The sequence below is a fragment of the Histoplasma capsulatum genome (assembly GCF_000150115.1).
Source record: "Histoplasma capsulatum G186AR genomic scaffold supercont2.7, whole genome shotgun sequence".
NCBI classification, from domain to species: domain Eukaryota; kingdom Fungi; phylum Ascomycota; class Eurotiomycetes; order Onygenales; family Ajellomycetaceae; genus Histoplasma; species Histoplasma capsulatum.
The window spans coordinates 377946-405303 of record NW_025544807.1 but is presented as its reverse complement, the minus strand read 5'-3'; the positions used below and the strand labels follow the sequence as shown (position 1 = coordinate 405303).

Genomic DNA, 27358 nt, shown 5'->3' with positions numbered 1-27358 from the left:
CGCCCAAAGACACCACCACAACAGCCCAAGGAGTGAAACATGCCCAGTTCCCCAAGTAACAACAAGGTATACGAAATATACCTTAGGTATCATTATCCATGAAAAAATCGCAGCAAGAAAAGCGGTCATGAACAATCTCTGGTGCTCCAGCAGAGCTCAAATTTCCCTCCCGCTAACCCAAATGATCATAACTGTCGTTCCATCATGATCAAAGAAGCAAAATACCGCGGTATGATATTTGGAGCTGTATTCCGCACTTCAAAGGGACCAACATAGCGGAAAGTTGGGGAAGAAGTAATAGTACATTATTGACCCCAAAATTTTCGTTTCCCTCCCCCCCCCCCCCCCCTCCCCCGGTGCGGTCAGCTTCCCGCATGCCTAATCCCCTTCCCATCGCTTGATAACTTTTACGATGTCGGCCGCTGTCCATACACGAAGTGGAAAGTAGTCAAGAGATGGTTTTTGGGGTCGCGGAATTCCTTTCGTACTGCATTGCACAAGAGTTGGGTTTCGTCCATTTTCCAGCCCAGGATCCGAGTGAAGAGGGCCAGGCTGAATGATTCAATACAGTTGCACATGTGTTCCATCTGGAATGCGCCCATCTCCTTGAGTTTGGGATCTTTGGGCCATGTGCCCATTGGGACCTACGCGGAGGATCCATGTTAGTTTCCATGGAACAACAGAATAAAAAAGGAAATTAAAAAGGGAAGAAAGAAGAAAGAAGAAACATCAACCGATATGAGAAATGATACCTTGTATACATCATCCCGAACATCCTTGAAACCGGCGTCAATCAAATGCTGCTTCTGTTCGCGAGCAACATTCATGCGTTTTCCAAATTTTATACTCGCTTCGTCTATCAGGGCTAGCCAGCGGGCGGTATTGGGACACTTCTTAAGCGTGGGGTCATCATCGGAGGAAACCCACGCTTCATACTCTTGCATCTCGATCCAGCCGCCAGGCTTCAGGTGCTGGAGTGCACGGTTATACAGCATGTTCCAGTCCTTTATGCTCCCGCCCATCCCCCGCGCGTGGATAAAATCAAATGCCTCGTTTGGTGTATACACCCATTCGCTTTCAACATCATCGACATAAAACTTGCAATTAGGAGGCACCCAAGATGGTTGAATGGGGCTCAGATCATTGCCGATGACGGTGGCGGATTGGAACTCGTCAGCAAAGTCCATGGCCCATGCACCCGTTGCCGTCCCAAAATCCAGCACTCTCTTCGGCTTGGCGGTAATGGGTGCTCGGAAGAGGCGACCACCTAGTATGAGGCGGAAAATGTGGTGATGTAACTCGAGTCGTTCCTGTTCCGCCTCGTCATTTGGTAACATGTAAGAACCGTTCCTGTATCCATGATATCTTCTTCCATTTTCTTTCCCGAGATAGAAAAGGCATTAGCACGGACAGTCGATCCGGCAATAAGCACAGCTGCTACTAGTCTTTTGGGATGGGCGCCCACCGTATCTATATTCTAGGATTGAGGAGGAGAGCGAGGTTCCAAACGACGATCCGCCGCCAATGCTGTTGACTGAGTCGCCATCCGTGTCTGCGAAGTCTGTCTGCTTCTGTTATCAGTTCTATAAAAGTCTAAAGATGAAATAAATAAAACAAGAGAGAGAGAGAGCGAGAGAGAGAATCCAGGAACTTCGACAGGGAGTCCTACATCAATATCGATGACCCCAGGATTTGGTGCAGAGGGCTGCACGATTGTCTCAGTTTGGAGTGCCATTTTTGCCCGCTTCTCGAAAAACCAAGGAAGCAATAAGCAAAAACAAATTGCCAAGTGTAGGGGAAAAAAAGTAATCAAATAAAATATTTCGTGAGATTCTGTGTGTACCAGGAAATTGTGAAGAGATACTTGTTTTGGAGGCTTGCACAAACTTGGGAACCATCGTATATATGGGCACCAGAACATGCGGGAGAGCCAGACCTCCTCGCCCGACTCCTTGACAGGCCTTTCCTTGAGGAAGAGCACCGAATTGGCCAATCTTGCTTTAGCCGCTGAGTCCAGGCCGGGAATCAGCTTGATCATCCCGTCCGCTTACTGCATAAACCTTAGTGCGGCAGGCTTTCGATTGCTAACGTCGCGGAGATCGGGACGGCCATTCACGACCCCAGCAGCGAGTGGCCCTTATGCTGTCCCCGGACATGTGAGAGCGCACAACCATCCTTAGTGTTTCGCCGGGCCTTGCATTAACTTTGCCAATGAAAACTGCCCCCAATGTTCTGTATGGTAATATTTATGGCAGCTTCATACCGAGCGATTGACTGAACAAGCTTCCGGGGCTCAAGCACCGAGAATCAAAGCCAAACATATCAGGTCCAGGTAATGAACCTGCAACTGGATTATGCGGCATCCATTGTCCTATTCCAGCAGCTCCTTGGTCCCCTAGATACGGTTCATGAGGGTTTGTTCGCGGTAAACATACGCCGTACAAAAGTTAGATGCATTAAGCGCCACCAATCCCACAAGTTGGCACAATGAACTACTCCGATGTACAGCATTCCTCGAGAGTTCAGACTAAACTAAAATGGCGTCCAGACTGGAGTCCTTTGAGATTTCTCCTCGCCCAACTAACAGACAGCGGAGCGGGGGAAGGACGGCAGTAAAGTGGAGCAGCCGCAGCCAGAAAATCCCCACCACCAGGCCTCTCGCCAACAGCGTTTGCGAACGTTGTTGCTTCGGTCTCACTCCAGCGCCAAAGGCGCCATCCCCAAAGCGTCGCCGGAGGAGTCGCTGGTTGTTAGGCCAGCCATGACTCGTATACACACTCGCAGAGCCCGAAGTTGTTTTTCTTTTCATCGTTCAATTTTTTTTATTTTTGCCTCTGCACAGGTCGGGGAGCCAATAGCAGTCCCATACCACACGAGGCTCAAACAATCGACCTATGATTCTCTCTGACACTGACACTATCTTGTAGCATCGGGGTGAGCAGCTCTGAAGTTACATCCGCCCCAGTCACTCGAGAAGCCTGGTTGGTCTGGAATAACATTCCCATATGGCACCTCGCTTCAACTTCCGAGAGGCTGTAGAACTAGAGCGCTTTTGTACTAGGGCACGCCATTCCCTAGAGAGAGGCTGAGATTCCTCTCCTCCTTCTGCTGCTGCTGCTTGCTGCTGCTTTTTCTTCTTCATATTCGACTTCTGGTTTCCAAGGGCTCAGTGCTTCACAACTGTGGCGCATGAGCAACTCTGCCGGACGTGCTCACCACTCTGCTCTGCGTCTGGTTGCAGGGAATCTCGCGTTGAACCATTGGCCGAAATATGGGGAATTCGTGCCAAGGCCCATCCCAATCAAAGTCGTTTCTTCCAGCGTACGGAGGGCCTTGTTGTGATGATCATGAAGGTTGATGGAATTCAACACAACCGCTCAAGCTTTCATGCCCCGACGACGGAGCAGCGAATATGAATTCTCGCAGCGGAATTACTGTTGGCTTCCTCTGTCATGACTTGTGAGAGCACATAGACCCTCTGGACAACCGAACTTGCATGAATCTGGTAGACGCGAGCTTGGACTGCACATTTTCTCCCTGGAGAGCTCCGCAAACACTCACTGGATGTGGTAGTTCCGCGCTTCTCTTGGAACTACAATCAAACTTTTCTCCCCCAAGCTAACATGAAGATTAAGGCTAGTTGGAGAGTGAGGGTCTGAGACATGAAAATAAATAAAATAAAATATAATGTAAATATAAATAGATGTAGATATAGGACAAACTCCGGCGTAGTCTTGGTGAGGAAGCCGGTTGTTGTGCGTGGAATTACGCCGACAGTATTTTTTTTGCTCTTTTGCCCAACCAAAAAAAAAAAAAAAAAATTAACCGTAGCCTCAACTCCGAAAAGATACTTCCGTGAATAACTAATAAAAAATGATAGAATAAAAGCAAGAACAAGCCAATGTTGCATCTCCGGGAACCAAAAACATCTCGGCCAAACATCTCCAAACTTTGGCAACGTCAAACTCAATTGTTTCTGCAAAACGGCAAGTGAGCGAAGCGTTCGGGGGAAATTCACTCATTCTATCCAAGGAACTCTGGACTAAGTTAAGACATATACGCCTGAAGAGCCTCAGGACTTTGTTTTCTTCTTCCTATCCACAGGGTAATAATGGGCCATGGACGTATTTACAGCTCTGATTGACACCCTTCCGCGAATTCCTTCTCAACTTCCCACATCAGCCCTTGAAATGGAACTCCGGGAATCCGGTGAAAATATGACCGGGCCCCATGCCATCATTGGCGAGGTCAACTCACAGAGAAGTTTATGGCAGTATCCCATGTGCTTCTTCTAGTGAGTCTAAACCGTTGCCATAACTTTCAGGCTTCCTTTCGTTTTCTACGACATGGATCTCTTACCTACCTCTATCACTCATGGCAGCAACGCAATGGCGTCCGCGAGCCTTTTCATGGAACTCAATCGACATCTGTCATTATATATATATGGCTTTTATAAACATATTAGCCCGCTAGGAGGCAATCAGCCATGCGGGACCAACTGTCAAAATCGTGGGCAGCCTCATTCCAAACCGAACGACGACCAGGCCCTTATCAAGATAGTCGTATCCGGTTCAAGCCCGAAGGACTGGGAGATGCCAGAGTCGGTAGCGATGTCGTAGGAGTATGGCATGTCTGAGATGATTCAGAGGGCGAATAGAGGCGTCAACCAAAGGGATGATATTGTTGGGATTGACGAGGACGTTGGCGCAATTGTAGTGACATTCAAGTTATCGAATTGGGCCAGCATGAAAGCACGTAAGGAAAATAAATCAAGAAAAGGTAACTTGACCTACGCCTTCTTCCCCGGGTGGCAATGTCGCGCGCGAAATGTGCGTGCCTGGTGGCTCTTATGCCCGAATTTTGCAATTGAAGCACTTGGTGCCATACAACGTTCTAGCATACCTCATTTGAAGTTGAAAGGGAGAAGACATCATCCCCGTATATCCAATTGTCATGCCCCTGTTCCCGTTAATGGAAGTAATGTCGCTGGTATTAGCTCCATCGCACAACTCGACTCACAGAAGCCGCAACGATCTTCCTTCGCTGCATGGACCGCTTCCATACCTCTGTGCACACACCGTCATTTTCCATTCTCCTGGACCCTCCCGTGAGCCAATCCCATCAAGCATCTACGGCGCGAGCCGTGGGATCCTTCGCTATCAAGCTGGCATGCAATAGTAGCATCCGCCTCTATCCCATCATCGCAATTACCGGCAAGGGCCCTCCCATTACATGGAATCTCTTGTCCACCGGCGCAAAGGTGATACCGTCATCGACGACCGCAGCGCGCTGGAGACGACCATTCAAGGAATCTCAAGCAGCCTGCGGCAGGCAGGACACACTGGATTGCGTCGTCATTGAGAACAGCGCAGAAGTACTGAGGAAAAGAATTGGTGTTCAGTGGACAGATAAATTTCGCCTTGGCCAACGTTGATCAGCGCACGGCATGGCTAAGTTCGAGAAAAATGAAAGCCTGGGGATTGTGATGTGCTGCTATTTCATAAGGGGAGCTCTATGGACATCCGTACGAGAGGCACCTGAAGGACGGGAAGGTAAGCGCTAATAAGGATATTTTCCGAATCGCCGATACATGAGATTGTACAATTTCAATAGAGTTCATGTGGAAGAGAAGGAAAACAATTAATTAACCATATCTACTCGCGGAGCAATGCGGAGTTTGTCTATAAGTTCCAGTATCCAATGTTGATATATGTCCACTTCATATACGTACCATAGGATCTTATCAGATATGATTTTGGATTTTGCACTGCACGCTTAGTGCAAACGTATGACCTTCTCCTAATCTACTATCTGATGGTTTATTTATGGTTGGCAGAGAATAAAATAGATTTTTTTTTTCTAAAAAGAGCGCAGGAAATTCTCCATAATATATCTGTCATTTGCTCATATTTGTCCGCTTCGTTCTATTTAGTCTGAGTATCTGTGTAGGTAATTCCCCGGCACTGCACTGCAACTTTATGGTGCTATTTTATTCCCCTTCCGCTCTCCTTCCGCTCCCTGTCAACAGATAGAATTAACTAACAGATGGAACTTTTTTTACATACTTGTAATCCATGATGACTCTGTTCGGCCCTGTGCTGACAGATTTGGACAGTTTACGCCACCAACCACAATGCCTTTGCAAATCCTCCTCAAGCTCAAGTAGTAGCTAGAAAAGGAAAACTAATTAATTACCAGCGGCGAAATTAGCGTAACCGCCTTAGAGTTCATCCAACGGATAATAGAATCCTCGGAAGAACCCATCTTTGGAGTTTCTACAGGATTACTCACCCAGCAGGCCACACCCGGTGCCTTTGATAACCCCAGAGTTGCTGTGTCTGGTGATTCTCATGAAATCATTCTGAGAATTAAAAATACAAAATAAATAAATAAATTTAACACATCTTACGCGCGGGGCAACTCTTAGGGCCTTAGTAAGTTCTAATTTTTCATGATGTCAACAATAGGTTTTAAATCGTCCTGGCGTCTGTTGGATTGGATCATGGGCCTTAAGCAGGCCGATTCTTCGGGTCTTCCCCAGACACGCGCCTGTACTCAAACTGATATGGAGATCTCCCCCTTATTGGCGCCAGCCGGTCTGCCGTTTGTGTTTCGCATGAGAACGCTTCGATGTGTGGGTTGTGCCGCAGCCCGTCGATCATTCTCGACCAACCATTCTCAATCCAGGACGCCTACACTCAACACCTAAGAACAACTAGGGTTTCGCCCCAACGCCCCATTGTAATATTAGTGCAAATGGACGCGTAGGGTTCTGCATTTCTTGATTGTCATTGGGCAGAGTTAGAAGGCCAGGCCCGTTCTTCAAACGTGATAAATCTTGAATCCTGGGGCCGAGGGAGGGAAAGAAAGGGGAACCAGCCAGCGCCCAAGGTTCCGCTACAAGGTTTATGGGCGCCTTGCTTGGGGCTTTGGGGGAAGAAAACGTTTGCTGTAAATTTATAGCAGTGTGGAGAAGTTTAGGTGGGCGGTAAGTTAGATCGAGCTGAGGTCAGTTGTTGGCTACTATGAATTGTTATTGACGATTTGTTTGCCAGCAGTGAACCTTGTTGATATGAAGTCTGTGCGGTCTTTGAAATCGGGCCCTATGAATCGAAGGCCAGAATCAAGCGGAGGAAGCCAGGGGAGGGACAAGGGCCAGCAGCAACTGTAACAGAGAGCAGCGATGATTAGGGAGTAGCTGATGCTACTCCCAGGTGAAACGCCGCCGGGTACAGGCTCGAGACGCTGGCAGCCAAATATCGCGTGGTGACTGCTGGTGTCTGCGACGAAAATAACAATAAGAATAATATCGATCCTCAGAGCGCATTTTGCTCGACAACCACTACCCAACGGGCGCTAACTATTAATATTTACGAGCGTCAACCCCCCATTCAAGAGATCTAAATATATAAATATTTATATACATATAAACTTAGAATCACCATGAATGGAGTGTGAGTGAAGGTTGTTACCATCATCACCTGACTTTTCCCGGACGTTACCTCTAGGTATTCCAGACTCCTTCATCATTTACTTGCCAACAAACAAACGTTCCGTCTTCTCTCCAGGCACAGTGATACTCACTGTCTCAGAACTGCGACTCATTGCTGGATGTCTAACTGTTTTTGTTGTCCTTGTCTCTCTCTCTTCCCCTCTCTCTCCGTGTTTCTCTCACAGTATCTCTGTGTTGCTAAATCGCCCTTTTTACTTTCGTAACTCTCTCATCGTTCATATTTCATTGTATTCTTATCACATCAAACCCCTCCCCCTGGCTCCCACCTTGGGCATCTGAAACAACAAAGCATTTGAGACGCCAACATATCGATCCTGGATCTTTCTTGATTTAAACTAGGCTCCAGGCCGCCTCTTCGCATTATCTATTCCTATCTTACTACCTTACTGCTTTACAGATATCTACGGTCCAGACCAGAAATTGGACAAACGGGCCCCTCCACCCCTCTCAAACCCATCCTATAGCCGCAAATTGCGTTTTCACGATGAACGTCAACAAGAAAATCGGCCGCTTTAAGCAGTGGGCGGGAGAGCGCATGGGGTCAGAGTCAAAAACTACTCTCTCAGATGACTTCAAGGCGTTGGAGGTAGAGATGAACTTGAGACATGAAGGTGAGATATAGGTGGCTAAAATCCAGCAATTGGACTGTATGTAGCTAACTACTATAATTTTCGGCAGGAATGGAGAAACTCCAGAAATCAATGACAACTTATGTGAAAGCGCTGTCCAAGCGGAATGAGGGAGATGACAAGGAGAAGACTCTACCAATTGGTTATATGGGCTCAACTATGGTAAACCACGGGGAAGACTTTGAAAATGCCTCTGAATTCGGACAGTGTCTTATCAGTTAGTGGAATCCCCCGGTCTTTCTTGTTAACATGGGGTTGCTGATTCCCGTTTTCTAGGCTTTGGGCGGACAAACGAACGCATTGCGAGAATCCAGGAGACCTATATCGCGAATGCGACTAGCAGCTGGCTGGAGTCGCTCGAACGCTCACTTGTTCAGATGAAAGAGTACCAGGTATGGTGATTATTGCATGAAAATGAATGTGGTGTATTGAGAAGAGCTTCCTGACAAATATACTCTTTAGAATGCGAGAAAGAAATTGGAAACCCGTCGAATTGCGTACGATGCTTCCCTGACCAAGATGCAAAAAGCGAAGCGGGAGGACTTCAGGGCGGAAGAAGAACTTCGGAATCAAAAAGCAAAATACGAGGAGTCCACCGAGGACGTCTATAGGCGGATGGAGGATATCAAAGAGGCTGAAGCAGACAGCATTGCCGACCTTGGTGCATTCTTGGACGCTGAACTCAAATACTACGATCAATGTCGGGAAGTTCTTTTGCAACTAAAAAACAATTGGCCGGCTGGGTGAGTTCTAAAAAACTGAAGAAGAATAAGAATAACAGAGCTCCCTTGCGACACTAAACTCTGAAAGCTAACTTGCCCAATACAGCCAGACACAGTCTCAAGGTGGTGCATCTAGACGGCCTGGGCGAAATCAGTCAAACACAGCACATGCATACCACGATCGATACGAAAATACGCAAGAAGGATATCCTGTCCCCTCGCCAGAGCCACGCCCAGCCATTAAATCCAACCGAGCAGCCTCCACGCATCAAAATGGATCCCCACCAAGGGGTTACTCTCCTGAATCGTCCTACCGGCACCGACCGAGCATGAGCCGGAACCTAACCTTCGAAGGGCCCTCCCAACTCCGATCCGGAGAGTCACCAGCCTTAACGCAGCGCTTGAGTCGCACAACAAGCGACAACACTACGATACGCAATGGTAATAACCAACAGAGCCAATTGCAAGTTCGAACCGTCAACAGACCTTACGACAACTACCCGGAGTCCCCGGACGACTCCTATGGCAAAGACAGCAGCAGCAGCCCAGATCGGTACTTTACTGGAGGCCGCTCCATCTCGCCGGCAACGTCACATGGCAGCTACCTATCCCAGCCTGCAAGTATGACCGGCTTTCATCAAGCCGCCGGAAGTTCGACTAGCAAGAAGCCCCCACCCCCTCCTCCTCCCTCGCGGGCTAAGAAGCCGCCGCCGCCGCCGCCCCCAGGAAAAAAGACTTCTTGGTGATGCGGCTACCCATATGTGACTGATTGATTTTTCTGCCTTCTTTCCTTCTCTCTTCCTTGCTTGTAATTTCAAAACACAGAAATGGTAAATGATGTTTTAAATTTCTCCTTTCCGCTGGCCTTCGCTGGATAAGGTTAGCGGTTGAAGACGATGGAATTTGACCCTCCCTTTGATTCTTGAGCTGATCGGTTAGTTGACCGGACTTTCTTCCTTCCTTTCTTTTTCTTCAAAACAAAGGGACTTTTTCCTGTGATTTTTATTTCCTTTAGCCCTCCAGGAGTTTCGTGTATTTTCCCGGTCTTCTTTCCCCCTTCTTTTCGTGTACTTGGGCCCCTGGTGCCAGTATTGGTTGGTTAATACGGGGGGTATGGTACAGGTCTACAGGACATAAAATTCTCCACATGTTCTGTCTGGCACGGATATTGTTGGTATTTTTATTGTTAATGTCGTTTTTATTGTTAGTTATCATTCGAGACTTCTTGGCTTCTTTTGCCTGCTTTTGCTTCAAACGCCCTCCTCACCTTTCCTGCGATATAAAAGTCTAACTTGTCTAGATAGATATTTTTATACATTCCTCCTCCCTGTTTCGTCTTTCTTTCCTTCCTTGTATTCTTTTCTGGTTGTGGAGGGTGTTTGAGGTTTTAGGTTTTCTGTTGCCATTTTTTGGCCAGCAACCACTTTCCTAGATCCTTCAGCCTTTCGTTAGTAATAATAAAAAACAAACTGTCTTCTAATTTCTCTCCTCTTGAGCAATAAAAACGAATTAGTTAGAATTACATATTTAAAAATGGAGAAGGAACAGCAGGGCAGGCTAACGAGTTCCCCCCTGGGAATCATACTACATCACTGATCATTTAGTAAATTGGGTTTAAGTAGACTCATTTATCCATCCTAAGAACGGTTTGCCCATTTTGCTTCCTCTCACATATATTTGGTGGCCACACCGGGATAGAAAGAACTTTGTGCCGAGCATTCATTTTCAGGCAAGTGGAAACCTGAGACTTGTTGTCTTTCATGCGCCATGTGAATGCGGGTAATCATGAGAATAGATGGAGAAGGGATGTATTAGGTACAGACTGCCTATATCAGGGCATCTGAGCACCAGCCTTATTCCCCAATTGACTGGGAGAAATGCTGTCAAAACTAGGCCAAATAGTCAAGATGATGAGCTAGCATAGCAGCCACGAGTATGAAACCAGCAGACAGTGACGGGCAAATAGTTAACAGCAGCAGCATGTTCTTCCCTCTCTCCATCACATATACGTGGAAGGTGGAGGTGTGCCTGCTGACTCATCCGCGCCACCACGCTGACTCATCGCTCACGTGCCCCCGCCCGTCATCCTGGCCTCTCTCGCTCCCTCTCCGTATTTTCTCAGTCCTCCCAAGACGACGAACACCACCGCCTCGCATCCCATCCCCATCGCCATCCCTTCCATCGGCGGCCCCAACGCGCCCGCCCCAACGCGCCCAGCCCCGTTCACCCCCCCGTGGGACTGTCCCCTCCCAAAGAGCCCGTTGTCCGTCGCCTTCCATCTTCCTTTCGCTGTTCTGGTCTATTTTTTTTGGCCATTTTCGCCTCGTGTCAGCCGGTTCTTGCTCCATCCTAAACGCATCAAAATCCCATCCGCCAAGCATCAACAGGGCTCCCCCATTCGTCCCGCTCCGCTCCCTAGTCCCTCCTTCTTCACTCCACTGGCTCCTCTCCCGCCTTTTGTCTGTCGCTACAACTTTGCGACTCTCGGTTTCCAACTTTCCAGCCATTCCCATTCTTCCCAGGCCAAGGCTGGAATTACGCCCTGCCTGTAGGAGGCCAGCTCCTGTTCATGTACTCTCTATAATCCCCCGGACACGATGGCTTCCATTCAGGGTGCCCCCAATATGGCCACTGCAAATCTTAGCTTGCCGTCCAACTTAACACAGCAACACGTGCAGGAGGTCTATCAGGTTCGTTGTCGCTACCCTCCTTCGCGCTCCGTTTGTTTGTACAGGTTCACGTATAATTCCATGTGTCGCAAAAATACCTTTGTTCCCCCTCATATACTATACGCCTAAGCTAACATACCCGTGAAGAAATTTCGCCAGATGCAAGAACAAGGTGTGCGCCATGATGATCCAGAATATATCAAAGCCCACGGGCTCCTTTCTGCCGTCCAAAGACAGCAAGCCTTCCAAAAACAACGTCAATTAGCGCAACAACAGCAGCAGCTTCAGAACCAACGACTACAACTCGCACAACAACAGCAGCAACAACAACAGCAACAGTCGCAGCCGCAATCGCAGTCGCAACAACCCAATGGTATTCCCAACGATAACCTGGCTAATGGTGTTGATGGTATGAATTATCTAGTTGGCTCGTCGCATTTCACACCGAACGTGGGACTTTTACTTACTAGTTTTGTTTTTTTGCATTGATTAGGCCGAAACGGATCAGTGGGCCCCATGTCGAGCGGTACCAGTCAGGATCCCACTACAACCGCTGCGCCTGGGCAACAGTCGATCTCTGCAACTCAGCAACAAGGGAACGCTGCCACCTCGAAACCTGCACCTTCGACTGGAGGCGCGTTCTCGCCAGAACAACTGACTACATTGAGAAATCAGATTCTTGCGTTCAAAATGCTTTCCAAAAACCTTGCCATACCGCCGCGGGTTCAACAGCAGCTTTTCGCGAAGAAAACAAACCTGGTAGCTACTGATGGTGTTGCGCCTCCAGACAATGTTGACAATATAGCGCAATCCCAAGGAAGTCAACCTATTGAGCTCAATGAGAATGCCAATAAATCGAGGACAATGCACGAAACGTTCGAGTCGCCATACAAGGCTCTTGCTGAAACCATCAACTACGATGATCATTCTTTCCGGAGGCATAGGCGGAGAATCCCCAGCATCATGCCAATGGGTATTGATATCGAGAAGCTGAGGGAGGACCAAGAAACTACCTTGTACAATTTAATAACCGCCCGAAAAGCTGAATTGGGGAAACTACCCGCAAACCTAGGGGTTTGGAACACGGACAAGAGTGATGCTCCTGATGGAGATGATTCTCTCAAACTCCAGGCTTTAATTGAGTACAAAATGCTAAATCTATTGCCGAAGCAGAGACTTTTCCGCAAGCAGATCCAAACCGAGATGTTCCACTTCGATAACCTGGCCATGTCAGCCAATCGGGCTGGTCATCGTCGCATGAAGAAGCAGTCTCTACGGGAGGCTAGAGTTACAGAGAAACTTGAGAAGCAACAACGAGATGCGCGAGAATTGAGGGAGAGAACGAAGCAATCTGAACAACTTCAAGCTATCCTCAATCATGGTCGTGAGGTCCAACTTGCGGCAAGCCAGCAACGCGCACGGATGCAAAAACTCGGACGCCTCATGCTCAAACATCATCAGGATATGGAGCGTGATGAACAGAAGCGTGTGGAACGAACAGCCAAACAACGTCTGCAAGCGTTGAAAGCCAATGATGAAGAGACGTATATGAAACTGCTTGGCCAAGCTAAAGATTCTCGGATTTCTCACCTACTTAAACAAACCGACGGCTTCCTCCGGCAACTGGCTGCTTCCGTCAAGGAACAACAGAAAAGCACGGCGCAAAAATATGGCGAGGAAGACCGATTTGATGACGATGAGTCAGATTTCGATGACGATGATGACGAAGTAGAAGAGGGTGGAAGGAAAGTTGATTATTATGCTGTTGCTCATCGCATCAAAGAAGAGGTCTCAGTACAGCCAAGTATCCTTGTCGGAGGGACTCTCAAAGAATATCAGATCAAGGGTCTCCAGTGGATGATATCTCTTTATAACAACAACCTTAACGGTATCTTAGCGGACGAGATGGGTCTCGGAAAGACCATCCAAACGATAAGTTTGATCACTTACCTGATTGAAAAGAAAAAGCAAAATGGACCGTTTTTGGTTATTGTTCCACTCAGCACGCTTACCAATTGGAATATTGAGTTTGAGAAGTGGGCGCCATCCGTGACTCGTATCGTATATAAGGGGCCTCCAACGACACGAAAACAGCAGCAGCAAGCGATCCGGTGGGGTAATTTCCAGGTTCTCTTGACAACTTATGAGTACATCATCAAAGACAGACCTGTCCTAAGCAAGGTTAAGTGGGTTCACATGATTGTTGATGAAGGTCATCGTATGAAAAATGCCGGTTCGAAGTTGAGCTGTACTTTGACACAATATTACACTACTCGCTATCGTCTAATTTTGACGGGTACCCCATTGCAAAACAACCTTCCTGAACTTTGGAATCTTCTAAATTTCGTTCTGCCGAACATCTTCAAGTCCGTCAAATCCTTTGATGAATGGTTCAACACTCCTTTTGCCAATACTGGAGGACAAGACCGCATGGATTTGACTGAAGAAGAGCAGTTGCTCGTTATCCGGCGACTGCACAAGGTTCTTCGTCCATTCCTATTGAGACGTCTAAAGAAGGACGTGGAGAAGGATCTCCCGGAGAAAACGGAACGAGTGATAAAATGCCGATTCTCTGCATTACAAGCCAAACTGTATAAGCAACTCGCTACACACAATAAACTGATCGTTAGCGATGGGAAAGGTGGCAAGACAGGTGTGCGCGGATTGAGTAACATGCTGATGCAGCTGCGGAAACTCTGTAACCACCCTTTCGTCTTTGAATCTGTTGAGGACGAAATGAACCCTGGAAGAGCTACAAATGACTTGATATGGCGGACGGCTGGTAAATTCGAACTGCTGGACAGGATCTTACCCAAATTCCAAGCGTCGGGACATCGCGTTTTGATGTTCTTCCAAATGACGCAAATTATGAATATTATGGAAGATTTCTTAAGGCTTCGGGGCATGAAGTATCTTCGTCTTGACGGCTCAACCAAGTCCGACGACCGATCAGACCTATTGAAGGAATTCAATGCTCCTGGTTCAGATTACTTTTGTTTCCTTCTTTCCACTCGTGCCGGTGGTCTTGGTTTAAATCTGCAAACTGCAGACACAGTTATTATCTACGACTCTGATTGGAACCCTCACCAGGATTTACAGGCGCAAGATCGAGCCCATCGTATCGGCCAGAAGAACGAGGTCCGAATTCTCCGACTTATCACCTCCAATTCCGTTGAAGAGCGAATTCTCGAGGCGGCCCAATTTAAACTGGACATGGATGGGAAAGTCATCCAGGCAGGAAAATTCGACAACAAATCCACAAACGAGGAACGTGATGCATTGTTACGTACTCTTTTGGAGAGCGCCGAAACCGCTGATCAAATTGGCGATCAGGATGAGATGGATGATGACGACCTTAATGATATCATGGCCCGATCCGAGGAAGAAATACTCCTGTTCCAGAAAATTGATCAGGAACGCTCCAAAAACGACCTTTATGGTCCTGGACGCAAATATCCCCGTCTGATGGCTGAGGAGGAATTGCCTGATATCTATCTGGCGGAAGATAACCCGGCCCCTGAAGAGGTGGAAGAGTTTGCTGGCCGTGGCGCACGTGAAAGGAAGGTCATGAAATATGATGATGGGCTAACAGAAGAACAATGGCTCATGGCCGTGGATGCGGATGATGACACTATCGAAGATGCGATTGCCAGAAACGAAGCCAAGTTGGACCGAAGACGGCAAAACAAAGAGAAACGGGCGAAGAAAGCCCAAGGCGTCGCCGACTCATCCCCAGAACCATCCAGGGAAAACTCGGAAGCTCCCCAGCAGCCGAAGAAGCGTCGAAAGGGTCCCGTACCGAAGCGAAAAGCGGAGGAAGTTATCGATGAAACCCCCGTCAAACGAAAGAAGGGTCGACTCAGTAAAGCCGCCATGGCCGCAGCGGACACCCTGGCTCCATCCGAGCGCGCCGTCCTCCAGAAGATTCTCAACAATGTCTACCAAAGCCTCATGGAGCTCGAACAAGAGATCCCTGCTGATTCATCAGATAGTGAAGATGAACCCATAACCAGATCCATTATCGAGCCCTTCATGAAGCCGCCTCCCAAAAGTCATTACCCCGATTACTACATGGTCATCCAAACGCCTATAGCGATGGATATGATTCGGAAGAAGATTAATCGGGAGGAGTATCGCAGTTTGAAGGAGTTTCGGGAAGATATCCGGCTGCTGTGCAATAATGCGCGCACATATAATGAAGATGGCAGCGTTCTTTTCCAGGATGCTAATGATATTGAGGTAAGTCGTTTGCTGATCACGATAATGCGTCGATAACGAGGCTTTACCCCCTTCTATTACCATTATGTTTTGAAGCGTCTTTTTGACTAACCTAATCTCCCCTTCCCTTTTTCTTCTATTTAATTAGGCCCTATGCGTCTCCGAACTCAAGAAGGAAACTGAGAATCGTCCCGAATTCGCCGATTTCGAGGAAACGGCTGCGTCTTCCGCTGCGGTATCTAGTGTCGGGACCCCGCTTGCTTCTACTGTGTTAACATCAACACCTGGTGGACAGCAGCAGCAGCAACATCATCAGAAACTCAAGTTGACATTCAGTGGTTCCAAAGATGGTAATAATAATAATGACAGCGGCGGGCCGTTAACAAATGGGACAAATAGCGGGGTTGTAAGTGATAATGAATAAAGCAGAGGAATGGAAAAGACAATGAAAAAGGGGATAAAAAAGTTTGAAGAAGAACAAAAAAGAAGAGAAGGAAAAGGAGGGGTGAAGGTGGTGAGGGAGAGTGAGAGAGAGAGAAGCAGCAATAATGAAATGAACTGCTAATTTCCTCCTTATTTTTTGGTCTTCCTCCTTTTTCTTTTATGGGTTGTGTTTTTATATTGGGTTATTTTCCCCTCTTCTTCTTTTCGTTTTATTCATCCCTTGTATGTGTGTTGTGTGTGTGTGTATGTGTGTGTGTGTGTGTCCATTGCGCCTTTGTTTATTGCGGTTCGGAATCTGGCGAGGAAAAATTGCGTGGCATATATTCATATATTTGTGTGTTTTTTTTGACTTTTTAGAGCTCTGGTATTCTTATTTAACTTCTTTTTATGTTTGTTTTATGAAATCTTTTTTTTTCTTATTTATTTTTCACTTTTGTTTCAAGCTTGTTTTCTTCCTTGCTTGATATGCTAGGTAGGTCAGGCATATATATTAACTTAGTATTGGCATTTATCAGATCTTACACAGTGTAGAGTGTATACTGGTTCCCTTATTGTTGCTTTATATCTATGTGAGTAGTAGTAATAGTAGTTAAATTTTCTCTTCTAAAGAAAAAAAAGAAAACCAGAAAATCGTCGTTCTCTGGATTACAGACCAAACAGCCCTTTTCTACATATCCAGGCTCAAGCATGCTTTCCTCACGGGGGACGGCTACATATAGCTGGCTGACTTCCACCCTTGCGACCACTTACTTGCACTTCTTGCTACAGGCCATCTATATTCGCTTACATGGTATGTTGATTCATATAGCACCTTGTACTCAATCAATCCACTTCGTCAATCTAGCAACCCAGAGAGTTGTGCTGCAAAGTGCGAATATACATACATGTGAGGGTTACATCTCAATGTTATGACCGGATGGTTCTTCAGTGCTAGTGGAGTCAACACTTACTTTTTTTACACAGTTGCATCATTCAACATGGAAAGCATTGTATCCTACGAAGTCGAGCTATGACTTCGCTTCGAGCAGTGGAACCTGGGGTAATTCATCATTACCCAACCCACTTAATAATCCCTTAACCATCGAATTCAAGATCTGGGAGAGTCAGGACTCTGGAACTATCTCCCGAGGATGGCAAATGGGGCTCGGATTCTCGTCAAATGTCAAAGGAAAGTTATTCACAAATGCATATGCATATGTGTATGATCAAATGCGTGAGGTGGAAGGGAGATTTTGAAGTTGAACGTGTATCCAATTTTCAGCTGATCTGTATATATTATATTATATTATATAACAGAAAGCAATCTGCTGTAACTTGCTGAACCCTTTGGTCCACACTGGTGTGGACATTCATTCCGGGCTTGATTGATGAAGAACGAATTTGAATATAGGAATATAGTCAGGTTAAGGAAATTTCAATGTGTAGTCCACAAGGGCGGAGGAAATGATTGAGCCGGTGTATTATTATTGTATCTTGTATCTAACTTTGCGCCTGCAAAAGAGAATGACGTTCCCATGTCCATGATAGAGTGTCAGGAAAACAATCACTCGCCTCCTTCGACTTGGCATTGGTCACGATTGACAGTGGTGGTAAAAGGCTAAAAACGGAAATCCTAGGTGCATATGGAAAAAGGAAAGAAAAATAAGGAAGGAAAAGGAACTATGATATAATCACATGAATTGAATGAAAAAGGTATTATAAAACAAAGAAGACAAAAGAAACGGGTTCAGAAGTCTGAGAACACCACAATAGTGTAGATTTTTAAACGAGCTTTTATACAAGATCCCTCCTCACAAACTCTGCAAGGAGAGTCTTTCCCAACGCAGCCGGGCTGCGCTCCACAATCACGCCAGCAGACTCAAGCGCGGAGATCTTGGAATCAGCGCCGCCTTTGCCACCACTCACGATGGCACCCGCATGTCCCATCCGTCGTCCGGGTGGCGCGCTGATGCCAGCAATGAACCCAACAGCAGGTTTATTCTTTTTATTCTCTTGCTTGAGGAACTCTGCCGCGTCTTCTTCGGCGCTGCCTCCGATCTCGCCGATCATGATAATACCATCTGTTTCCTCATCATTAAGGAAGACTTTGAGGCAGTCGATGAAGTTGGTGCCAGAGAAAGGATCACCACCGATTCCGACGACGAGGGACTGGCCGAGGCCCGCTTGCGTGGTCTGGTTGACAGCTTCATAGGTAAGGGTGCCGGAGCGGGAGACAATGCCGATGCGACCCCGCTTATGGATGAAGCCTGGCATGATGCCGATTTTACATTGGCCCTGATTTATGATGTTGGTGAATAAATATAAGGCTTTTTTTTCAACCCACTCTCATTTAAATCATGTATTGAGCCTGGTAGACGGGCAGGGTGGAGTGGACATACTGGGGCGATTATCCCGGGGCAATTGGGGCCGACTAATCTTGTCTTGTTCTGCGTTTTTAGGATATCGGTGATGCGGACCATATCTATGACAGTATTTAGCAATTTCCAATATCAAAAAAGCCTAGTTACCTGGACAACATACCATGTTGTGGAATACCTTCCGTGATGCTGAGAAATTGTTTATTAAGTGCTGTTTATTTCAACTACTGATGGAGAGCCGTATGGGGAACGAACCAAACAACAAGAGGAACTTCGGATTCAATTGCCTCTTCGATACTCTTGGCAGCTAATGGAGGACTAGATGGAAAGTTAGTCATCCAGTTTTCAATGGATATATAATATAGTGGAGGCATTCTGCCAATATGGATAGCACATACGGGACAAAGATGGCAGATGCGGTTGCGCCAGTTTCTTTCACAGCATCCCTCACCGTGGCGAACACTGGCTTTCCAAGATGCGTTTGTCCGGCCTTTTTAGGATTTGTTCCGCCGACCACATTTGTTCCTAAGAGATGTCAGCTGGGAATGTTCCGATAATTTATGATGGTGACATCGGGATCGGGACCATAGTCAATAGCTTGCTGGGCGTGGAATCTATTGACAAGGCAACATTAGCATCACACTATACGACGACGAAGAACCAGTTTTATTGGACTCACGTTCCCTGTTTCCCAGTAAACCCTTGGTAGATGACTTTTGTATCGCTGTTGATCCGAAGGTTGTCCGCCGTGGCTGCGTATCCAACAGTCGAGGTTATGAGCCCACGGCGCTGGCAAAGGACAGCATTGCGCAACGCAGAGGCGGTATTACGCCTGAAAACTTGCATGGTGTAGTAATGGGAAACGGAGAGGAAAAGGAGGCACGCAGGAGAAGGGGAGTAAAGAGGACGACGGGTTGGACTGGAGAGGTTACTTTTCTCTCTGCGGCATTGGCCCGACGTTGTTTTTGATTCTTGGGCGTGGCGCTAGACCTCCCCGGTGCGGGCAATATTTAACTAAACATATTTTCTTTTTTGTCCGCATTTTGTATCTAGCTAGATAAATGACTTCGTTTCTTCTCCACCTCAACAGCCGGATAATACTGGGGACTCCTGTATTTGGGCCTCCTCTGATATTCTCCCGATTGCAGAAGCTGTAAAATAAATTCTAGCCCCATCATGGCAACGGAGACCTTGACTGCGCTGCCCGCCACGCAGCTGCACAAACCCCAGAAACACGCAAAGCTTCCCCCCGAGAATGAACGGTATATGAGAGCCTGTTCTGATATTGCAAACGCGCTTATCCAAGAATTTGAGTCCCAGCGAGACCCCACGAGGCCTAAGAAGGATGTCAATCTCAATAAGCTGCGGGGTCAAATATCGAAAAAGCACCGGCTGAGCACCCAGCCTCCGCTGACAGCCATTATCTCTGCTGTCCCAGAGCATTATAAGAAATACATTCTCCCAAAGTTGATTGCGAAACCGATAAGTATGTGTAGTTGAGATAATGCCTCTTTGAGCCCCGGTCGTTTTTACTGATAGAAGCTGCATAGGAACATCGTCTGGAATCGCCGTCGTGGCTGTAATGTGCAAGCCACACCGGTGTCCCCATATCGCCTATACTGGAAACATCTGCGTCTACTGTCCTGGTGGCCCCGACTCTGATTTCGAATATTCTACGCAGTCGTATACCGGATACGAACCAACATCCATGCGCGCTATCAGAGCTCGATATGATCCCTTCGAGCAAGCGCGGGGTAGAGTCGAACAAATCAAATCACTGGGACACAGCGTGGATAAAGTGGAATATATTATCATGGGGGGAACTTTCATGTCGCTTCCGGAAGATTATCGAGACGAATTTATATCGCAACTACACAATGCGCTCAGCGGTTATCAGACCAAAAATGTAGACGAGGCCGTCCAGGCCGGGGAAATGAGTAATATTAAATGTGTCGGAATCACCATCGAGACGCGGCCAGATTACTGCCTAGATACGCACCTAAGCAGCATGCTCCGATATGGCTGCACGCGGCTCGAGATCGGCGTGCAGAGTCTCTACGAAGACGTCGCCCGCGACACCAACAGAGGCCACACCGTTAAAGCCGTAGCCGAAACATTCAAGCTATCCAAAGACGCCGGCTTCAAGGTCATCAGCCACATGATGCCAGACCTTCCTAATGTTGGCATGGAGCGCGATCTCGACCAGTTCCGTGAATACTTTGAGAACCCGGATTTCCGCACTGATGGCCTGAAGATCTACCCAACTCTCGTAATCCGCGGCACAGGATTATACGAACTTTGGCGCACAGGCCGCTACAAAAACTACACCCCAAACGCCCTCATCGACATTGTCGCCCGTATCCTCGCACTCGTTCCACCCTGGACTAGAATCTACCGCGTGCAGCGTGACATTCCCATGCCCCTGGTCACCTCGGGCGTGGAAAACGGTAACCTCCGCGAGCTCGCACTGAGCCGCATGAAGGATTTCGGAACCACATGTCGCGACGTGCGCACGCGCGAGGTGGGCATCAACGAAGTGAAGAACAAAATCCGCCCGTCGCAGGTTGAGCTCGTGCGACGCGATTACACAGCCAATGGCGGGTGGGAAACGTTCTTGGCCTATGAAGACCCCAAACAAGATATCCTCATTGGCCTATTGCGGCTGCGCAAGTGCAGTAAAACACATACCTTCCGACCAGAGCTGACAGGCCAGCAGACTAGCCTTGTGCGTGAGTTGCATGTGTACGGTTCTGCGGTGCCGCTTCATGGTCGAGACCCACGCAAGTTCCAGCATAGAGGATTCGGCACACTGTTGATGGAAGAGGCGGAAAGGATTGCCAGGGAGGAGCATGGGAGTCGGAAGATTAGTGTCATTTCGGGCGTTGGTGTTCGGAGCTATTATGCCAGACTCGGGTACTGGCTTGATGGGCCGTATATGAGCAAGATGCTGGATCCAGTGGAGCGGCATGACTTTGAGGGTGAGGAAGAGTGATGGAAAGAAAAAAAAAAAAGGGAAGAAAAAAGAAAAAAGAAAGCAAGATTGCTGGTTTGCAATTGCATCTCCTTGCGTTTCAGACTATTTCATGATGGCATTTTTTCTTAGGTCAGGATTGGTTATCGGATTGGCGTTCGGGGGAAAATTACAAGGAACTTCACGCAGCACATTTTACTGTAAACTCTATCATTCAATTACATCTCATGAAGCATACATGCCAGCTTATTACGCCCCAAGTCCGTTGCGAAAATCCACTATATTCCCACTACACAGCTAGCCAAGCAAAGCTACCCAATAAAAATAGCATATACATATGTAAATATGATAAAAGCAGAGTAAAGGTACACATACAGATCCCTCAACGAATAGCTCCTAAAAGAAGGCTGGCCCTGTGCGAAAGCAGAGGTACAGCGACGGGGATTCTTGATAGCAAGCGGCAGCCAGAAGTTGTAGAACGTAGACACATTCCCCCTGCAGCGTTACTTCTTGTATTCCTACTCGGGCAATTCCCAGCGCCATTATATATCGTTCAGCAGTTCTTCTATATTCTCGTTTCCGGTTTACCACCTGATGCCGCCGCAGGTCATGGCAAAGGTGGAGAATGTCCGGCACGTACGATCCAGTTTTGGATTTTATTTGGTATGTGTAGCTATCATCAATCAATCGCTCAAATCACGATATGCATCGCCCAGCCCAGCCAAGCATGCAAGATATATGTCCAAATATTGCAAAGCAACAAAACGGGACAAGGAAAACAAACAAGCCACCCTCTCGCAAGTCTCTATCTCGATCCTCGCACCAGTTACCCTCTGAAGAGAATATCCTGTTATTAGGTTGAAATTAATATAAATAACGAAAGGTGCATTTCTTTAGTTCAACGATATTGCCCCTCTTCGACTCGATCGGACGTGTAGGAAAGCTTGTATGCCGCAGAATACCATGAAGAACTATATTAAGAGGAAAGAACTCAGGGTTAGTAACCAAACAGTGCCTCAAGTTAACGTGCCGCAAAACGGCCTCTCGAGAAACGGAGGCTAGGACATGTGGATACGTACTGCGTATACGATGGCGGCTGTGAATATCGACGCTGCAACAGCTGGTCCGTTCTCGGGGTCGTCGATGGAACCAGTGAGGGAATGGTGATTGCTCTGTAAAGAGGGTGTCAGTCAGCTATTGTCTCCCTAGCTCTTAAAATATCTCTTCGTTATGATGGGTAAAAAGCTTGATGCAACTGTCTACCCTCCTGCGCGTTTTGATAACATTTGGATTCCAAATACTAGGTCAGATGTTTTGACGTACTTTGAATAGAGAGCCGAGGACTGATAGGATGATCACGGCGAAGATGGAAATGACAAAGCTGTGGCGAAAAGACTCCCGTCAGTTGTGGGTATTCTAGTAGATATGGACCTCCTAAAGAGTCTGTAGTTACTAAGGTTACTCTTACCAGCTCCAGGCATTAAGCGCCGATACGACGGGCTTCATTTTCTGTCGAGGTGATAGATTAGATGTGAGGGCGGAGAGAACGGTGGCTCGCGGCAAGCTGCCGATGGAGGTGGTTGGGGGTGGTCGCTGTGAGAAGGATGAGGGGGGAAGGGGTTGGAACCGAATAGCAGAGGCCTGATAAAGCGGGATATGGTATACGTGAGGTTCTTAGGGCGGGACCGTATGGTGTTGTTGATGTTCGATAAATAGTTGATTGTTGCGGCGGGTTGGAAGTTGTGGGCTAAGCTTGATTCAAGCCGCGTTGTCAGGTCCCGCTAAATAAGATGAACGGAGACTCAACCACGGTTACTATTTATGACACATTTACCACCACGAACTCTCGAGAAGCATGGACTCCGCTGAAACCCAACATTTGTTTAAAGATGATCAAATGATATGCCAATAGAAGAAAGCTAAGAGCTTCAATTCCTATTTCCGCCCCGAATATGCGACGAACCGTCGTAACAGCAACGAACAATTTGCAACTCCAAGCCAGATAGTTTAGTTTGTATATTATATTACATCCCTAGCATGAGGGGATACATTCGTAATCCTAGTATTTCCGTTGCTTTTTGTCGTTTCTCATCAAGAAGGCGGTATGAAGCTTCTAGCTTCCATTCGTCTTGTTCCACTCCACGCATTCCGCAAAAGTGACACCAGATCCGCCAAATATATCAAGAGCGCTTCCAATCGTCAAGTCCATCTTGCCTCCACTAGCTAACTTGACGCGGTCGAGATCTCCCAGATTCCTCCCTCCGCCAGCATAAGTTACTGGAATAGTGCACCATTCGCCCAATTTTGATACCAGCGCGTCGTCAATTCCTTGTTGCAGACCCTCGACATCCGCAGCATGGATAAGGAATTCGGAGCAGTATGGCTCAAGCATTTCAATGGTCTCTGCAAATCGTATCAGTGAATACCGCAACAGGCGTTCCCTTTATATATCGAAGCATATGTACCTTGTGTGATCTCCATTTCTGTTATTGTCTGCCACTTATTCATGGCAACGAACCATGAGTCTCCCTTCTTCCGACAACTCAGGTCTAGCACCAACTTGGACTTGTCATTCCCAAGAGCGGAGAGTATCGTCTGTAATCGATCAAGAGAGAATCGTCCCTCAGGAAACAGGTAGGATGTAATAACCACCTACTACTCAATTTGCACGACGTAAGCCACTTTGCACGAGCACTTGTGGGTAACAAAACAAGAGTAGGAAAAGATCCTTGAATGGTGAACACACTAAATGCACAAACTACATTCACAGAGCGCATGGAAAAACAAACAAAGTAAAAGGGAAAAAAACCCCCGGGACATTCGATAGACCGAACAGACCTTCTCGGCGCCAGCTTCGATCCAATATCGGGCATTCTTGTCGTTAATGCCACCGGCAACTTGCAGACCCCCAGGCCAGGCAGCTAGCGCTTCCCTTGCAGCCTCTTCATTGCCTTCTCCCAGCATGACAACATGTCCGCCCGTCAAGCCATTTTCCTTGTAAAGCTTCGCAAAATATCCGGCAGGGTGGGAAGATATGTAATTCGTCTTCAATTCCCCTGGTTTGGAGGACAGAGTACCGCCGACGATTTGCTTGACCTGTCCCGCATGCAAATCAATACATGGGCGGAAACGAGTCATTATTTCCCCTCTTTTTTTTCTTTGTGATGGGAAGTAGGAACTTTTGCGAACCGAACAACTTTCTGCTTGATATTTAAAACACGTGATTTAAAGCTATCCGCGTTGACAAAATAAAAATAACTTGACTACTTAACTATTTCGTGCTAATCCGATCAGGAAGCTTCAAATCGACACACCACGAACGGCCAGAATTGGTTGGAAAATACGTACAATGCTGGGCAAAAGAAAGCGGGATGTCGTTGTCGTGACGAGACAAATACGTCAAGAGGACAGCGACATCCAAAGCCTATCTCCATCGGCTGACGAAAAGCAAGATATTCTCCGCAAAGTCTTCGAGGCTAGATTTGGACCAGTGGAAGCCCTTGTCAAGCCGATAGCTAGGAGTCCTGAGGAGCCATCGCATCTTTCGTTGGCAGAAGGCAACGACGACGAGTGGGAAGGTCTTTCAGATCAGGTCGACAATGCTGCTAGTGATGAGCACCCATCTGCGGAAGTCGTTGAGCACACGACCTCATGGAACTCAGCGAAGGATATGTTAGATAAACCGGCCCGGAAAGCTTTTATGGTGTGTTTCATTCTACTATATTCATATTTCATTCAAGCAGACCTCTACCTACCCCCAGTATCTATGCACAGAAAAGAAAAACAAAAAGCAAAAACAAAAAGAAAAACATCAAGAGGGGATACAATGATATAAATTCTAATAGTCCTCTCATATCCCTTCAGACCTCAAAGCCACCACCGTCCTCTAAAGAAGCGCAGAATTCAGCACCAAAAACGAAAAAAACAGGAGAAGCGGGCGCCGCTGCCGATGATCAAGCCATGGAGGCTGAAAACCTGAAAAACGACCTTGCGCTACAAAGACTATTAAAGGAGTCACATCTTCTCGAAAGCGCTGATGACCTTAACCCAACCGGCGCAAAAAGGCATCGCGCGATCGACCTCCGGATGCAAGCTGTGGGAGCGAAATCATCAATATTCTCGCAGGCGAAAATGCCTATGTCGCATCGCAAAGGGATTATTGGGAAGGCGAGCAAAAGGGAAGAAACGCGGCGGAGAGAAGCGAAGGAGAACGGGATTATCCTTGAGAGGCCTTCGTTTTCTGCAATTGGTAGAAATAAAAAGGGGCGCGTTGGTGGGGGTGGTGCTATGCGCAAAGAGAGAGGTATTGGGGGTCCTTCTGTTGGGAAGTTTACAGGGGGTACGCTAAGACTTAGCAAGAAGGATATTTCTGATATACAAGGGCCAAGAAAGGCGGGAACTAAGGGGAAAATAGGCGGGGGAAAAGGAAGAGGAAGAGGGAAACATAATTGACATATCGTTTCGAGTTGGGGATACTATTCATCTGCATGGTTTGGATGCGATATTGGATCATATACTGCCAAATCTACGGACCACGAACCTGCGGCGCCTAGATGCCCATTATTATGAGTGTCACTTGACACAGCCGGAACTCTGAGTCAGGGTTGATCGGGTTTCCTCAAAACTCTGTGGACTTCGGGGGAAAGAGTTTTAGAGAAGCCAACAATAGCCTGGTTCCATTTCAACATGTGTTAGGGTGGTTTCACGTTCTGCCGCGGAGCACGGATAATCAAAAGCAGGCCGGGGAATTTTGGATCCACAGACAGACAAACTAGATACTCATCTGCGTGTTGGGTCCAAGCTCGAGAATTTTTCCCATTCTATTTTTGGTTGCGCCGACTGCAATGCCGAATTCGCGGTTTGCGTTTCCTTACAGAGTTGCTCTAACCCTTAATCCGATTATCCGAAACCTATCCCACTCTCAATTAGGTTGGGGTTTACCTATATATATCGTCATGTATTGCGTTCGTTATGGACTCACCCTTTGATGGCTCTATATACGGCGGTACAATCTAATTGGTTCGTCAAATCGGTGAAGAGGTTTCTTGAGTTCTCCGCAAGCATATCCAAAAACGTGCAACATATCTTCTTGGTTTTTGATTGTTCGAGGAACGATGTCGATTAGTCGCCAACATGAGCAAACAAGTTTCCCTCGCCGGTCACAGCAACGTAGAACGGGACCCCCAATATGCGCCTTCAATTTTCCAGATGTTCCTGAAATTCGTTGCACTGAGCAATATTCGAGGAGTGAGCAGCTGTTGGTTATGGATCATATCCCCTAGCAGAGCTCTGTTTTTACTTATTCCTCAAAATATCGGAAAACTACATGTGTTCTTCGACCATACACCGTGACTGAGTTCACAGACCGAACCCCGTTGGGAAGCTATCTTTCCGCACCTCTAGCTGAAGAAACCCCGGAACAGGTGTCACCACTGTGCTTCCGAGGAAATGGCGAGGATCATCCTAGCCTTTTCTCCTTGCCTACTGGCTCAGATAGGATGTCCTCTGATTCTATGAGGGGTGCGGATGGAATCCGGTGTGTTCTTCGCAAACAACTGAGATGCAGCGGCATTTTTCATGCGTTTCAACTGTCATCGATCGCGGACTTTTCTACGGTGACTCGGTTGAATTTCCGCCTACTTCACAGCGATGGCTCCTACAGATGCTTCCTAAAGAACCAAGGGAAAATAGACTTGATAACGTTCTTTGAGACAATATAAATCGTGACAACAGTTATTCTGTTTCCGCCCTGCCAGACTGTGGGGATGGGACGTCGTAGCTCTGCCTCCCCTAGGACACCTAGGAACGATCGCAATGCAAAACGGAATTTTCTGG

At 47.3% G+C, this 27358-nt stretch overlaps 10 protein-coding genes across 10 annotated transcripts; 6 read left to right on the top strand and 4 right to left on the bottom strand.

Annotated features, from left to right (window-relative positions):
* Positions 1-407: 407 nt before the first annotated feature.
* Positions 408-2077, bottom strand: HCBG_05424 (methyltransferase; the record flags this gene model as incomplete). The annotated part of the gene is made up of 4 exons (XM_045432473.1): positions 408-644; positions 753-1378; positions 1466-1565; positions 1670-2077. The coding sequence occupies 2 exons, from the start codon at positions 1335-1337 to the stop codon at positions 408-410; spliced, it is 822 nt and encodes a 273-aa protein (XP_045286589.1).
* A 2409-nt stretch (positions 2078-4486) lies between these two features.
* On the top strand, positions 4487-6709 carry HCBG_05423 (uncharacterized protein; the record flags this gene model as incomplete). The annotated part of the gene is made up of 5 exons (XM_045432472.1): positions 4487-4621; positions 4997-5374; positions 5737-5786; positions 6199-6341; positions 6468-6709. The coding sequence occupies 5 exons, from the start codon at positions 4487-4489 to the stop codon at positions 6707-6709; spliced, it is 948 nt and encodes a 315-aa protein (XP_045286588.1).
* A 1288-nt stretch (positions 6710-7997) lies between these two features.
* On the top strand, positions 7998-9610 carry HCBG_05422 (BAR domain-containing protein; the record flags this gene model as incomplete). The annotated part of the gene is made up of 5 exons (XM_045432471.1): positions 7998-8124; positions 8192-8359; positions 8419-8534; positions 8605-8885; positions 8971-9610. 5 exons carry the CDS (start codon positions 7998-8000, stop codon positions 9608-9610), a joined length of 1332 nt encoding a protein of 443 aa, XP_045286587.1.
* Positions 9611-10900: 1290 nt separating this feature from the next.
* Positions 10901-11371, bottom strand: HCBG_05421 (uncharacterized protein; the record flags this gene model as incomplete). Its single annotated transcript, XM_045432470.1, has 1 exon — positions 10901-11371. One exon carries the CDS (start codon positions 11369-11371, stop codon positions 10901-10903), a length of 471 nt encoding a protein of 156 aa, XP_045286586.1.
* A 321-nt stretch (positions 11372-11692) lies between these two features.
* On the top strand, positions 11693-16229 carry HCBG_05420 (SNF2-family ATP dependent chromatin remodeling factor snf21; the record flags this gene model as incomplete). The annotated part of the gene is made up of 3 exons (XM_045432469.1): positions 11693-11942; positions 12027-15772; positions 15900-16229. The coding sequence occupies 3 exons, from the start codon at positions 11693-11695 to the stop codon at positions 16173-16175; spliced, it is 4272 nt and encodes a 1423-aa protein (XP_045286585.1).
* A 431-nt stretch (positions 16230-16660) lies between these two features.
* Positions 16661-17431, top strand: HCBG_05419 (uncharacterized protein; the record flags this gene model as incomplete). Its single annotated transcript, XM_045432468.1, has 4 exons — positions 16661-16667; positions 16711-16729; positions 16964-16985; positions 17159-17431. The coding sequence occupies 4 exons, from the start codon at positions 16661-16663 to the stop codon at positions 17429-17431; spliced, it is 321 nt and encodes a 106-aa protein (XP_045286584.1).
* Positions 17432-17630: 199 nt separating this feature from the next.
* HCBG_05418 (succinyl-CoA ligase alpha-chain) lies at positions 17631-19522 on the bottom strand (the record flags this gene model as incomplete). The annotated part of the gene is made up of 7 exons (XM_045432467.1): positions 17631-18469; positions 18574-18656; positions 18716-18741; positions 18808-18870; positions 18951-19077; positions 19138-19166; positions 19232-19522. The coding sequence occupies 7 exons, from the start codon at positions 19396-19398 to the stop codon at positions 17969-17971; spliced, it is 996 nt and encodes a 331-aa protein (XP_045286583.1).
* Positions 19523-19630: 108 nt separating this feature from the next.
* On the top strand, positions 19631-21550 carry HCBG_05417 (histone acetyltransferase; the record flags this gene model as incomplete). The annotated part of the gene is made up of 2 exons (XM_045432466.1): positions 19631-20038; positions 20103-21550. 2 exons carry the CDS (start codon positions 19729-19731, stop codon positions 21542-21544), a joined length of 1752 nt encoding a protein of 583 aa, XP_045286582.1.
* A 2086-nt stretch (positions 21551-23636) lies between these two features.
* On the bottom strand, positions 23637-24661 carry HCBG_05416 (5-proFAR isomerase; the record flags this gene model as incomplete). The annotated part of the gene is made up of 3 exons (XM_045432465.1): positions 23637-23926; positions 23989-24175; positions 24362-24661. The coding sequence occupies 3 exons, from the start codon at positions 24659-24661 to the stop codon at positions 23637-23639; spliced, it is 777 nt and encodes a 258-aa protein (XP_045286581.1).
* Positions 24662-24872: 211 nt separating this feature from the next.
* Positions 24873-25975, top strand: HCBG_05415 (uncharacterized protein; the record flags this gene model as incomplete). The annotated part of the gene is made up of 2 exons (XM_045432464.1): positions 24873-25226; positions 25388-25975. The coding sequence occupies 2 exons, from the start codon at positions 24873-24875 to the stop codon at positions 25973-25975; spliced, it is 942 nt and encodes a 313-aa protein (XP_045286580.1).
* Between the last annotated feature and the right edge of the window lie 1383 nt (positions 25976-27358).